Genomic DNA, 13,832 nt, shown 5'->3' on the forward strand with positions numbered 1-13,832 from the left:
ACCTGCTATTTACGCAGGTCTATCCTAGCCTCTAAACTTAGACGATCAGCCAATGAATGTTGGCTGTGCAACATAGCCGGTGACTGGACTAGCTGCTAAGCGATAATATTCAGCGCGAGATGGCTGGCCACCTTGCACTGAATATTACCACTTAGCTGGCTTGAGGCTATTTAACCGGCCAGGAGCCATTCCTGGCCGGTTAAATAGTTTTAAATATCGACCGATTAGAATTTGAATCAGCATACCATGGAGAGTCAGTTTTAGTTTGTTTAAAACAGGAAAGAGAGAGACATAGACATAAGTATCAGACAACTCACTTGCAGCATTCTGTACTAATTGTAGCTTCCTCAAAGATTTGGTAGATAAGCCAAATACGAGGAAATTTAACATTCTCCATGGGCAGCCAGGATCCATCATGACACTGATGGTGATTCCCATCACCTTCCTTAGAATGTCGGAACTCTCCCCTAACAACCATTTAAACAACCACAGTTCCATGTGCACCCTCCTTCTTAGGACCCCTTTTTCTGTTAAATTACCAGTCTTTTTTAACCTCCTAAGTAAAGTCGGTTGATTTTTTTTTTTCTTTTCTCCTGCCTTCTGTTTTTTTTTATTTTGATTGAACAATGCCATTGTTGCCCTCAATGTAAAGGGAAAATGTCCAGGTTAGACACCCACGACTGTTATGTCAGATGTATGGAGTCCAAGCATCAGGTACAAGATTGTTTGATATGTGCCCCTCATGTCATCGTGGGCCTCCCACATGAGGGAATTGAACTTAAAGTTTTTTTAAACGAGGCATCTGACATGGTTCTGCTCCTGAAAAGGGCTGAGGCAAAAATGGAACATATTAGGGATGAAATCCCTTCTTCAAGTGCAGCTCTGCCGTTTATGTAGTCTAACCATTACTTCCCAGTGACACGACATGCGAGTTAGCAGCAGCCAGAGTCCTCCATAGAGACGGCTCAAGGCCTGTCGGCTAAATACACCTCAGAGGTCTTAACAAACCCTGCGCCGTTATCAGGCGCACTGACGCTGTCAGCGTTGAAGACATCACAGGGCACATTGCTTGTCATGACGCGGAGTCAGGAAGCATCCTCATTAGCACAGAGTTTCTTCTAAACTGCGCAGAGATTCTTCACCTCTGCCAGTATGAGTAAAAAGGATAGCTTTCCAGAGTCACAGTGCTCAAGTTTACCCCGTCTAGACTTCAAAGTTCATCCAGTCTTTCAGAGACTGTGACAGGAGTTTTTACAACAAAGTGTACAGCTTTGCCTTCTCTGGATCATTCTTTGATGGGAACTGGGACTGAGGCTGTGCAGGTGTTGGAAAACATAGATGCCCTTTCTTCATCGTCTTCTGACTGTTTCATAGTTCGAGGGAGAACTTTGTGACCCCAGACCCTTCTCCCCTGTTCGTCATCTATTCAGGATGTTCAGGATATGCCGGTATCTCAGGAGGGCATTTCATATCCAGCATTCCTCAGAACTGTTTACTGGGAGCGCAGATCCCAGGTGTCCCACAGTTGCATGGTGCTCTGAAAGAGAGTCCTTTGGCTTGCCCATCCATGAAATAATAGTGGGTGTGCAAGCCAGGATCTGGTCAAACTCCTTTTTCAGTAAAACCTATCCTGAAAAAGTTGTTGACGAAATACAAAGTAGAACCTGTCTGGGGGCATGATTAGATATAGCTTCCTCTTGCTTCTGTAGTTATGGAGTCTGCTCTCCGAAGATTCAAGGTGTCTAGAAGTTGACCATCCTTCACCCCGGGGTGAGACTTCAAGCTTTTGGACTTTAAAGTGGCAACAGTTTGGTCCCACCAACACACCTGCCTTAGGCTGCCCTCCAAAGTCAGTAGCAATGGGTTAAAGAAACTATTGAGGACAGTCACTATGAGACCTAAGTTTACTTTAAAAGAAGCACAGAAGTCTGTGACTGCTCAACAATTTCAAAATTAGCTCACAAACATGACTTGTACGGGAGGGTGGCAAGAAAGAAGTGACTGCTTAAGGAAAGCCATGATGTGTGAATAAACACTTAAGGAGCTGTGCATACATGAGAGAGAAGGTGGTGTACATCAAATGCATAATTCAACTCTGGAATTCATTGCCAGAGGATTCAGTATGAGCAGTTTGTGTAGCTGGGTTTAAAAAAGGTTTGGGCAGGTTCCTGGAGATGAGGTCAGTAAGCAGTTATTAATAAGGTAGACAAGGAAACTGCTGCTTATCCTTGGGATAACAGCACGGAGTCTTCTACTTTGGAGGATCCTGCCAAGTACTTGTGACCTAGACGGGCTGCTGTTGGAAACAGGTACTGGTTTTGATGGACTTTGGTCTGATCCATTTTGGTGATTCTTAGTCCTTTTTCTTTAACAAACTGGCCTGATCTATTGAAGGGAACACAGCACTCATAATTACCAATGTCTTTAAAATGTGTATCACCTACCACTGTTTGACTTCTTTTCTGAAACAGTTTGAGCACAAAATCCATTTTTCCAGCACAAATTCTATCTGCTAGCCTATGAAATTATATCACAAGATCCAGTGATCTCAACCACTTTTCATGTTTTAAAAATAATGTAGGGACCTCAGCAGTACACATGGTGGTTTTAAAGTTCACCACAATGATTTACATATCAAAATCATCATTGGTCCATACCGCCCCTCCGTCCTACTTAAATGCTTTCTTTTTCATATAAACTATCACTAGAAAAACTTCTATGCATCTGAAATGTTGGCTCTTGGATAGAATGTCGGCATAGGGGAACTTATCATCCAACATGACACGTGTCGTCAAAATGAGCTAGGGCTGTTATGAGGGGACATCCTTGAAAAAGCTGTTAGTGAAACATGTGCCATGTTGGACGATAAGTTCCCCTATGCCGACATTTTATTTGAGAGCTAACATTTGAGATGAGTAACAGTTTTTCTATTTGACAGTTATTACTTATAAGAAAAAAAGCACTTAATTAGGATGGAGGGAGGTTTGGACCAATGACTATTTTGGTTGTGTGTGAACTTTAAAACCATAGTGTAACTGCTGAGGGCCTACATTATATTTATTAAACTGTGAAAAGTGGTTGAGATCACTGGATCTTGTGATATTGCTGTATACTTTGATGATTCAGAATTCACTGGATCTTGTGATATTGCTGTATACTTCGATGATTCAGAATATAAAGACCAATTTGCCATATTAAAGTGTAGCCTTTAAAATTGCCATGCAGATGCCAGTAGTTGTGGAAAAAGACTTTAGAGGTACTGTTGTAGAAGTGGTAGCTGTAACTTGGTATAGTCAGTTTTTTGTTCAGTACGAAGCCAAATGATACGAGAATGCTGAATAAATGGTGCTAGATGGCTAGACATAAAGAATCCTCATCTTATGCTAGGCATCTAAGCATAAAATATGGGAGCTTTGACATCATGCGCATGATTCCAAAGTGAAGGTGCTCAGACCAGCTGAGTGTATGTCTACAGTGACCTACATGGAGCAGACTCTGAAGCGCTTCAGAATTTTTTCAGTCTTCTGCATTCTGATGGGGTTGTGAAGGGTGGCCTCTGGGTGCTGGGTCTGCCTGATCTCATAAATGAAGAGGGTCCATGTAGCCTAAAGAATTTAAAATTGGAGAGATAGGGTTTGGTTTTTGAAAGATCTTTGATTGTGGGAAAATATCTTGATAAACTGGGTCATTAGAGGCCAATATCCCAAAGGATTGGGGCTCCTAAATTGGCCTCTGAAAATTTACTAGGGCTGAGTGCCTAAATTGTCATCAAAATTTCACTACGCCTTAATTTAGGAACTAAAAAGTAGGTGGCAGCCAGGTGGATTTAGGTGGGGAAAATAGATTAGCACTGTTTTCAGCATAAAACACCTAAATTAGGGTCATAAATCTAGGCAAATGTTTGGCAGCCCAAAAATTTGGGAGCATAACTTTTAAGCTCCTAAATTTAATGAATTTTCATCAGAATCTTAAGCTTATGTGTTTGATTGAAAATATGGGCAAATTTAGGCATCTAACATCGGAGCCTACATTTCAGAACTCAGCTTTTTCTTAAAAAAAAGTTGTTCCTGTGTATCCAGGTTCTTTCTCCTTGTATGATTTTCTTTATCCATCTTTAATCCCAACAGTCTCTCCCAGCATCTATGATGATGGCGCCCAGCCCGTGGTCCTGATGCCTACAATCTACCCGCAGGTGTTGGATATGTGCCTGTTACTGGTATGTAACATCTCTTCCTACTCTTTTTCTTCTCTTGAAGATCTGCCTGCATATAGGGTCGCCTAGGCCTTAAATACAATGAGAGAAATAATGGCAAGCAGGCTTTAGGGTGTGGAATCCATTATCCTGGAAGAATAGGTGGGTATTGCCCCAGAATCACAGAGTGGAATAGTGTTTCACAACCAGTGTTCCTTCAGACCCTGATCAGATCTGCCATGGAACTTGTATACCACTACCTGATACTTATGTCCAGACCAGCACCTAATGGAAATGGGACTCGATATACTGCCTTTCTGTGGCTACATTCAAAGCGGTTTGCATAGTATATACAGGTATTTATTTGTACAATGGAGGGTTAAGTGACTTGCTCAGAGTCACAAGGAGCTACAGTGGGAATTGAACCCAGTTCCCCAGGATCAATTTCTGCTCAAGACACACTAGTGGTGATTCTTCAGTGTGCAGAGACCTTCTTCTGAGTTCATGTGTAATCCTAGAAACCTTTCTTTCCTAGTAGCAGTATAAGCCCTGAGGTGTGATAATTAACAGGCAGCATACACGGAATGGATAGGCAAGCCCTATGTTGTGCAGCGCACACACACAGTACACAACCTCTCCTCCTCTCTCTTCCCTTCACTCTGCTGAGCCTTCTGCTTTGAATCCTTCCAGCCTAGGTGTGGCTTTCAGGACTCCCCTAGCTTTTCTTTTGGCCATGCAAGTTCTCTGTTGTGTCCATACTACCTGCTCCATGTGATGTGCTGCCCGTCGTTTTGTTAATGTAGGATTGAAAAGGCTATGAGGCACTGCAGTAGTTAACCCTTCTCTAAATGCAGCTCACAGTATTGTCATGAAGCTGTGGTGGTCATGTTAATGTGGCAAAAAAATCTACCAGATTCTCACCTTCCCCTGCAGCTTGTTACAGTGGTGGAATAATTTGCCAAATATGACAGGACTTCTGAGAGTTCTGGCAGGTATCAATATCCTAAGATAGAAACTTATAGGTACTCGGTTAGTATTGGTAAAATGGGAATATGAAGGTGTGAGGCAGTGAGAGACACAGTGCAGATGTCCCTAGGAGTTGCAATTTACCCACCTTGCAGCAGGTGGCGCTAGACCTCCTGGGTTAGAGGCTGAACTGTAGAGCTACTGTAGCAGAGCCAGTGCATTGTGGGAAAGTTAGGCTGCCTGGCCAGGAGGGAGTTGCTCCACGTAGACAGGAAGTTAAGCCTTTTGAACAGAGCAGAATGGAGAGGCCTCAGGAGAAGAGAAACAGGTGTGTGACCTGATTGAGTGCATTTAATTGCTGTGATCTGGCTGATGTAAGCCATGAGGACATTCAATTGCTGTGTGGCAAATTGTAATTTTATCAGTTCTGTTATTGCCCCTTTCTTTATAATTAAGAAATGTCTATAATAAAAATGTCTTCAAAGATCACAGCAGTCGCCATGTGCACTGATAGATTTTGAATTTTGAAATCCTGCCAACTGCTGGTCCAGGTGAGTTCCAGGGCTTTCTACTCTCAGATAGGTTTATTTGTCTTTTTTGATTGGAAAATAGCAAGGCCAAGGCTGATATCTAGGACTGATAGGGCTGATGTTTTTCGGAGCCTGTAATTTGCCCAGGAAGGGCTCCAAGCTGCCAGCAGTGAGGCTTTTTGCTCCTGGGAGCTGTATCGCACAGTGGTTTCAGGTCTTGATGGTCTTCAAAAACAGATTCCATTACGTAGCTGCCCACTATTCCAGAACCTGTGGAATAGTTGTATCCATCAACCAGTAGGTGGAGATAGAGAACTTTAAAACTGAGCTGAGACATGTCTGTATTAGCATCCAGTCCAGCTTCTCAGTATTTTCTATCTCCAGCAGGTGGATGGATGCAGTTTTCAGCCTCTGGTTCTGAGTGATTTGCTCCTGGTCCAGTTAGTCAACTTGTTCCTGGTTGAGCTTTGTGGATGACTTGAGTCTACAGAGTCATATCTGGAGGTCTTCAGATCCCTGTCTTTGGTTCCCTGCAAATTTATTTTCTCCCTCCTTTCAACTCTCCCCTGTTTCCTGTGGAGCTGTCCTTTTCCAGCACAACAACTTAAAAAAAGAAAAGAAAAAAAGAAAGGAGAAGGAAAGAGGTTTACTGGAGAGCGTGGAACAGAGTATCAGTCCTGATACTTCTCATGTGGGGTAAGACTTGTGGAAACTGTGAGCTTGGGGAAGCAGTCAGCAGTATTAATTCTACCAGCAGTGAGATCAGTTTAAATCCCTCATTGACTATGTCTTCAGCCATTTTGTCAGTCAAATTTCTAACTGACCAATTAGTATGTGGGCAATTCTGTTTCAGAATCTGTGTTGGCTGTAGTATAAACCTTTCCCCTCTCACCCCCATAGTGCTCTGATAGAACTCTTTACAGGATAGGCTATGAAGACAGTGCTTGATTAAAGAGATAGGGCTCTTCTGCTAGTAGGTGTTGTTTGCTCACCACAAATCTCATTTCATAGCTTGCTTAGTATGTGTGATATCTATTCATCATACCTGCTGCTTCAGTCATAAAAAGTGCAGGAAATGCAAAGATTTAAAGAAAGGGAGAATCCATTTATTATCAATGTGTTATACAAAGATTTGTGATGAAGAAATCTAAGTATGTGCTATTGGTAGAGTCTGTTATTGTGTAAAGAGCATCATTCTGCACACCTTTGGCCAGCAAAGATTCTGGTGTCATTTTAGGTGGCGAGACCTTTTTAAACGACTGCCAAAAGAGAGAAGGTAGTACATAAACCTTTGATATCACACAGATGTAAAAGGAATTCTCTGAGGACAAGCAGGCCATATTCTCACATGTGGGTGACGTCATCAACATTGCCTGATTCAGAGCTTAAATAAGCCACTAGAACTTTAAGAGAATGCATTGTGTCCCCACCCGCCACGAGAGTGCGGGCTCATCAGTCTCTCTTAATCCGCAGTGAGGAAACAATGCAATTGTCCCATTCTTCTCACAGCGTCTGGTGTGTGAGCATATTTTTTAGATTTTTGTGCCTTCCCTTTGGGATTTTATTTGCCCTGGCTTCTTGTTTTTCTTTCTCCAGAAAGGTTCCTTTCCCTTCCCTTATAGTTTTAGTTATTTTTCCCCACTTTTAGGTTTCCTTTATTTTTGGTGCACTCAATGGGCCCTCTTAGGCCTGAGCGCCATTTGGGTATTCATCCCTCTGGTTCATGTACCTTTTTTAGTCACCATTGAGCCATTTGATTTGTCCATGGCTGTTTTCCCTTACATGTCATCTAAGGTTCCTAGTGGCTTTAAGCGCTGTAGCTGGTGCAATAGGACTATCTCTGGCAAAGACATTCATTCTTGAAGTCTTCAGTGTTTGGGGCCTGACCATACCCCTTCCAGCTGCATTCTTGCCTTCGTATGAAGAAAAGAACCCAGCTGGCCAGACAGGCTCAAAGGGAAAAAAAAGTTTTGGAGCTGTGTCCGAAACTTCAGCATCAGTATCTGCATTGACGTTGGGAGTTGCATTGGGGGCATCACCTCGGTGGATCTTTTGCCACTCATCTCAACAACAAAGTCTCCCAGTTCTGTTCCAGGCTTATACATGGCAGATTAGCGTTGGATGCCTTTCTCCTAAATTGGGTGGTGGGGGAAGTATTATATGCATATCCTCCAATACCTCTCATAGAGATAACTTTGCTGAAACTCAAGCATGACCAGGAAACTATGATCCTAATTGCCCCTTATTGGCAGAGGCATATCTGGTTTCCTCTTCTTCTGGAGTTGTCCTCTGAAGATCCGTTGCGATTGGAATGTTTTCCGACCCTGATCATGCAGAAAGAGGGATCCCTTCTGCATCCCAGCCTCCAATCCCTGGCCCCTACGGCTTGGATGTTGAGTATAGAATTCGATTCCTTAGATTTTCCCAGGAAAGAATCTGCTAAGATGTGTTACTCATTTAAGTGAAGGAGGTTTGCCATTTGGGGTGAGGGCAAGACCTTAGATCCCCTCACTTACCCTACACAAAAACTGTTTGAATATCTCCTGCATCTCTCAGTCTGGTTTGAAAACCAACTGTTTAAGGGTTTACCCCAGTGTAAGAGGTAAGCTCATCTCTGTACAGCCGCTAGTTCGCTTCATGAGAGGTTTGCTATTGACAAAGTCCCCTGTCAAACCTCCAACTATCATGGGATCTCAATGTTATCCTTACCCAGCTGATGCAAGCTCCTTTTGAGCCACTTGATTCCTGTTATCTGAAGTATTTGACCTGGAACATTGTATTTTTGGTGGCGATCACTTCAGCTTGCAGAGTCAGTGAGTTTCAGGCCCTAGTAGCGGATCCACCTTACACTAAGTTTCACCACCATAGAGTAGTTCTCCGCATGCACCCTAAGTTCCTTCCTATGGTAGTGTTGGAGTGCCATCTTAATCAGTCAATTGTTCTGCCAACATTTTTCCCAAAACCACATGCCTATCCTGGAGAAAGTGTACTGCATACCTTAGATTGCAAGCGAGCCTTAGCCCTTCTCTCTGGAATGGACTAAAGCCCATAGACAGTCCATCTAACTTTTTGTTTCTTTTGACCCAAACAGGATGAGGGTAGCTATCGGCAAATGCATGATTTGTAATTGGCTAGCTGATTCCATCTCCTTTGCATATGCCCAGGCTGGGCTGACTCTAGAAAGTCACATCAAGGCTCATAATGTCAGAGCCACAGTTATATCGGTAGCCTACTTGAGATCAGCCTCCATAGGTGAGATTTGTAAAGCATTAACGTTGTCATCTGTCCACACATTCACATCTCATTACTACCTTGAGCGTCAGTCCTGAAGAATTTGTCTACAATCTAACTCCTCCCCCCTAGTCCCAGTTTTCTTTGGTTCTAGGCTACACCTTCACAATTACTATGTAAATAGTTTCAGGTTAATTAACTTTGAGGCCTTGACATTTTGAGTCCCTATTATCCTAGCATTGTTTTCTGTGAGCTTGACAGCTAGGGATTCTCAGCTGTGAGAATATAACTTGCTTGCTTGTCCTTGGAGAAAACGAAGTTACTCACCTGTAGCAGATGTTCTTTGAGGATAGCAGGCCAATTATTCTCACATATCCTCCCACCTTCCCTTGGAGTTGTATTTTTTTAGCTGTTTTACATGACTGAGGAACCCGAGCGTCAGGTGGGAAAGCACCAGTGCAAGCGTGGTGGGATGCTGCTAGAAAATTCTACATTAATCTCGCAAGTCAGTGTCTGCACCGGTCTGTGTCGGATGACATCACCCAGCTGTGAGAATACTTGGCCTGCTGTCCTTGGAGAACACCTGCTACAAGTGAGTAACTTCACTCTTTCCGAGGTCTCCAAAGTTCATATACATCCCTTTGTTGGCTCTCTAGACAGTCTCTGCACCTACAAAATCTTCATTTTATTAGAACAACATGAAGGGAACATGCAGTACATAAACGATACTTACTGTGTCATTACAAAATGTTGTATTTAGCTTCTGTTTCCACAGAGAAATCTTCTTATTGCCTCTTGAATCGAAAACCCATTTTAGTTAATTGCAGGAGTTATAAAGTTCCTGTTGTCTCTCATTCATGTGTTTCTAGGCTTAGGTAGGTATTGGATCTCTCAAGATTTCCCCTTGCCATTTTCCTGACTCTTGAGAATGTGATACATAATTTCACCTGTACTGCATATGTTTGGTCTACATTGTTCATTTTTATTATAATTGACATCATACATCCAGTAGGAAATAATTTGTCTGTGGTAACTTTAACTGCAGCTGTGTATTTAGGGGATTACAGAGCAGGATATTAAAGTTTAGAAAATAACGCAAATGAAAGCTGTTTACAGAATACAAGACCTCTCTCCCCGTTTGCCATAGGGACATGAGGAGAGGTTTTTTTTCGTTTGTTTTTTTTTATTTATTGAAATATATAGGGCTTATTTCCAAAATCTGCTAAGTCCAATGCAACAAATATGGACTTAGCAGATTTTGGAAATAAGCCCTTCAGTTGTTGATTCTGCATAAGGTTTCCCTTCAAACCCCATTTTACGGTTATCTGCACAGGAATTCCTAGATTTAAGGACCTTTGGCAGGGGCCATATCACTAGAGAACATGTGCATACTTGTGTCAGGTAAGTACTTTGGTTTTAAAAGGATTGTCTATACTCCTTTTCCTCAAGTTCTTCACAGCTGCCTCTGCCGGGGGATTCTATCAGATTATACTTTTGAGCTGCTGGAGTTTACAGAGAAAACGGGGCACTCCATATACCCAGTTCTTTTAATAGTAAAACTGTCTTTTATGTATCCAGGTATGTTTCAGTTTTGGTGGCCCTTGAAGTGTCTTTCTTTTGTAATGCTTGCTGTTCTGCACTGGTGCACAAGCCCTCTACTAACAAGTCCTGGGAGTAGTAGTTATTCTGAGGTTCTGACGCAGAACACTGAGCTGGGGTTTGGCGCTGATGGTCGCTTGAAAGTGCTTGACTATCTTCCTAGCCCAGGTGATGCTGGGGAGGAAATATCCGTGGTCCTACGCCAGTGTGCAGGAGATTAATGCTGTGTCTTTTCCCTGTCTTCCTCCTCCTCCTCAGGGTTGGAATACTTTGCTCTGGGTAAGTGTTTTCAAGTGACTTTTCCTCACCCCTGGTGCACTAAAGTCTTTGCACGCTTTTTGCTGGCTGCTTTCTCTTTCTGTGCAGGGCATTATGTGGGGATGTCACAATATACTAAACATGAACCTGAAAGAAGGGGAAAGGAGCCTAAATGAGGGGCTGTTACCTGCATAATTATGTACCATGTATTTTATGCAAAGAAATTCCATGAAGATTTAAGGGAAATCTCCAATGAAATCAAGCAAAGCCTACATATTATGAATTCCTGGGCAGATGCATTTCAGCTGAAACTCAATGCTGAGAAAACCCAATGCCTGGTACTCACCTCGCAATACAATAAGAATAAATTTACCTCCATCAACACACCTAAACTAAATCTACCAGTTTCGGACACCCTAAAAATCCTCGGAGTCGCCATTGATCGACATCTAACACTTGAGAACCATGCAAATAACATAACCAAAAAGATGTTTCATTCAATGTGGAAACTAAAAAGAGTTAGACCATTTTTTCCAAGGATTGTCTTCCGCAATCTGGTACAATCACTGGTACTCAGTCATCTGGACTATTGTAACTCACTCTACGCTGGCTGTAAAGAGCAAATACTCAAAAAAAACTCCAGACAGCTCAGAATACAGCAGCCAGACTAATATTCGGCACACCAAAATACGAAAGCGCGAAACCCTTAGGAGAAAAACTACACTGGCTCCCACTAAAAGAAAGCATCACGTTCAAACTTTGCACTTTAGTCCATAAAATCATCCATGGTAACGCCCCAGCCTACATGTCAGATCTAATAGAACTACCACCCAGGAACGCAAAAAAATCTTCCCGTACACCCCTCATTCTTCATCCTCCCAAGTGTAAGGGTTTGAAATACAAATCAATGCATGCATCTACCTTTTCCTTTACGAGCACACAGCTCTGGAATGCGCTGCCACGCAACTTGAAAACGGTCTATGAACTGACCAATTTTCGCAAACTATTAAAAACCTATCTCTTCGACAAGATATATCACAAAGATCAACATGTGTAACTGTATAATCTTTTGAACTTCTAATACTGTCTTATAATGTCTTTTGTTTTAACACCATTATATAATTCACCACCATGTAACACAAACCTTCTGTAAACCTAATGTATATTCACTTCTATTTCCGGTACCCATGATGTATTGTAAGCCACATTGAGCCTGCAAAGAGGTGGGATAATGTGGGATACAAATGTAATAAATAAATAAATAAATACAAATAGCAACAAAATCATACCATCAATTGAGAATACTGTTCTTTCTTTCTATCTACATATTTATTTCACAAATTTATATAATGCTTCAGTATTTAATCCAGTTAGCAAGGAAAATGCCATGTTGTCCCCCCTCCCCCTGTGATGGCACCATTGGGCCCACTATTCAGAGGATTTATGTTTCTAACTTTGAGAGTTATGCTCATAAATTTGGCCTCTGAAAATTTACTAAGGCTTTTAATCATTTTTTCATTGAACTGTTAAATTTAGGAGCATAAAAATTGGATGGCAGTAGGGGTGGATTTAGGGTGGGGAAGAAAGTTAAGAACTTAGCACTGATTTTCAGTACTAGCTGCATAAATTAGTCTCATAAATCCATGCAAATGAATGGTAGGCCTAAAGTTATGAGTATAATTTTTAAGCTCCTAAATTAGATGAATTTTCGGCTGAAAATAGGGCACAAATTTATGAAGCTGACTTATGAGCTCAGTGATCTGGAAACCTGTCAGGCACATCTTGGACATGTTTAAAGTTGGAAGGCAGCAGGATGAGAAAATGAAAAATAAAGTACTGCTTTTTTAGGACATGATTTTTAAATGGAAGCATACTGTATTTCATTGATGGTATCACTATTTCCCACATGTGGAAATACTTCTTCATTGAAAAAGCATAGCAGAAATATAAACTAGATAAATGAGGCCAGTGGGAAAGATGTTTTAATGTTTGAAATCTAAAATCATTAAATGTCAGTGTAAGCAAGCGAAGGAGCAGTAGTGCCTGAGACTGCAATACTTGGCCAACCTTTCAGCTTAAATAAATAACTTTTGGGCCGATAATCAGAAGCAAACACAGGTGCTAGAGGGTGTTAGTGCCATACTAGTGCCTGTGTTCGCTACTGTCCCATGATCAGAGCCCCCGAGCTTGTGAAACAATGTGCTCGTGGGTTCTGAATGCAACTAGCATGCAAATGCATGCAAAACAGGGCTCTTAGCGCAAGTAGCATGCAAATGCATGCTAAACCAATTTATCCCCAATGATCAGCGACCAGCATGCTAAAGATTGGCTCGCTGGCTGCGGCAAACCCTGCGCCAGCTCGGTGCTGGCATTAGGGTTGGCAGACCATTACGGAAGAATTTTGAGCTCTGTCCAGCATGCATTTGCATGCCAGCAGGTTCCAATTCTCCCCAATGCAGCAGCCGCCCCCCTTCCCCGGCAGGCACCCCAACCCCCCCCCCCCCCCCCCTCAGTGACAAGGGGGCTGGAGGTCCGGTCCCTCCGAATCCCCCAAGTTTGGGGGGTCGAGATCCGGTGGGTCTCAAGCCCCCTAACCCCCCCCAACATTCCCTCAGATGTCCCTGGTGGCCTAGTTGGCCACGGGTCAATCCCCCCCACCTGGTGGTCTAGCGGCCCTTCCCCACCCCCCTACCTTCAGTTGGAGGAGGAGGTGGCCTCCCTCCTCTTCCATCGGCACCGCCCAGCCCTGCCCAGTGCATCCTTGTGGTGGGGGGGTTAGGGGGACTGGACACCCACCCCGGGTCTCCAGCCCCCCCGAACTTGGGTCGGGGGGACTGAAGGTCCGCTGGACCTCCATCCCCTTTTTGCTTGGCTCGGGTTGGGGTAGTTGGGGTCTGGTGGTCCCATGGACCTCCAGCCCCAGTGTTTCACAGGTCTGTGCTTTTGACAGCCCAGATCTGTCAAACAAGTGCGGGAGGATTGTCAAGTGTGGGAGAAATTCCTTAAATTTGCATACAGTTATCTCTGATCATAGTGGCGGTAAAGCCCCGCACTGT

At 43.0% G+C, this 13,832-nt stretch overlaps 1 protein-coding gene across 1 annotated transcript in view; it reads left to right on the plus strand.

Annotated features, from left to right (window-relative positions):
* TOLLIP (toll interacting protein) overlaps nucleotides 1-13,832 on the plus strand; it is a 213,427-nt gene that overhangs the window by 139,718 nt on the left and 59,877 nt on the right. Inside the window, 3 exon segments of the mRNA XM_030201244.1 lie at nucleotides 4,128-4,155; nucleotides 4,158-4,184; nucleotides 4,187-4,216. Of these exon segments, the coding sequence (XP_030057104.1) occupies nucleotides 4,128-4,155; nucleotides 4,158-4,184; nucleotides 4,187-4,216 (85 nt within the window).

The sequence above is a fragment of the Microcaecilia unicolor genome, chromosome 4, assembly GCF_901765095.1.
Source record: "Microcaecilia unicolor chromosome 4, aMicUni1.1, whole genome shotgun sequence".
In the NCBI taxonomy this organism is placed as follows: Eukaryota; Metazoa; Chordata; class Amphibia; order Gymnophiona; family Siphonopidae; genus Microcaecilia; species Microcaecilia unicolor.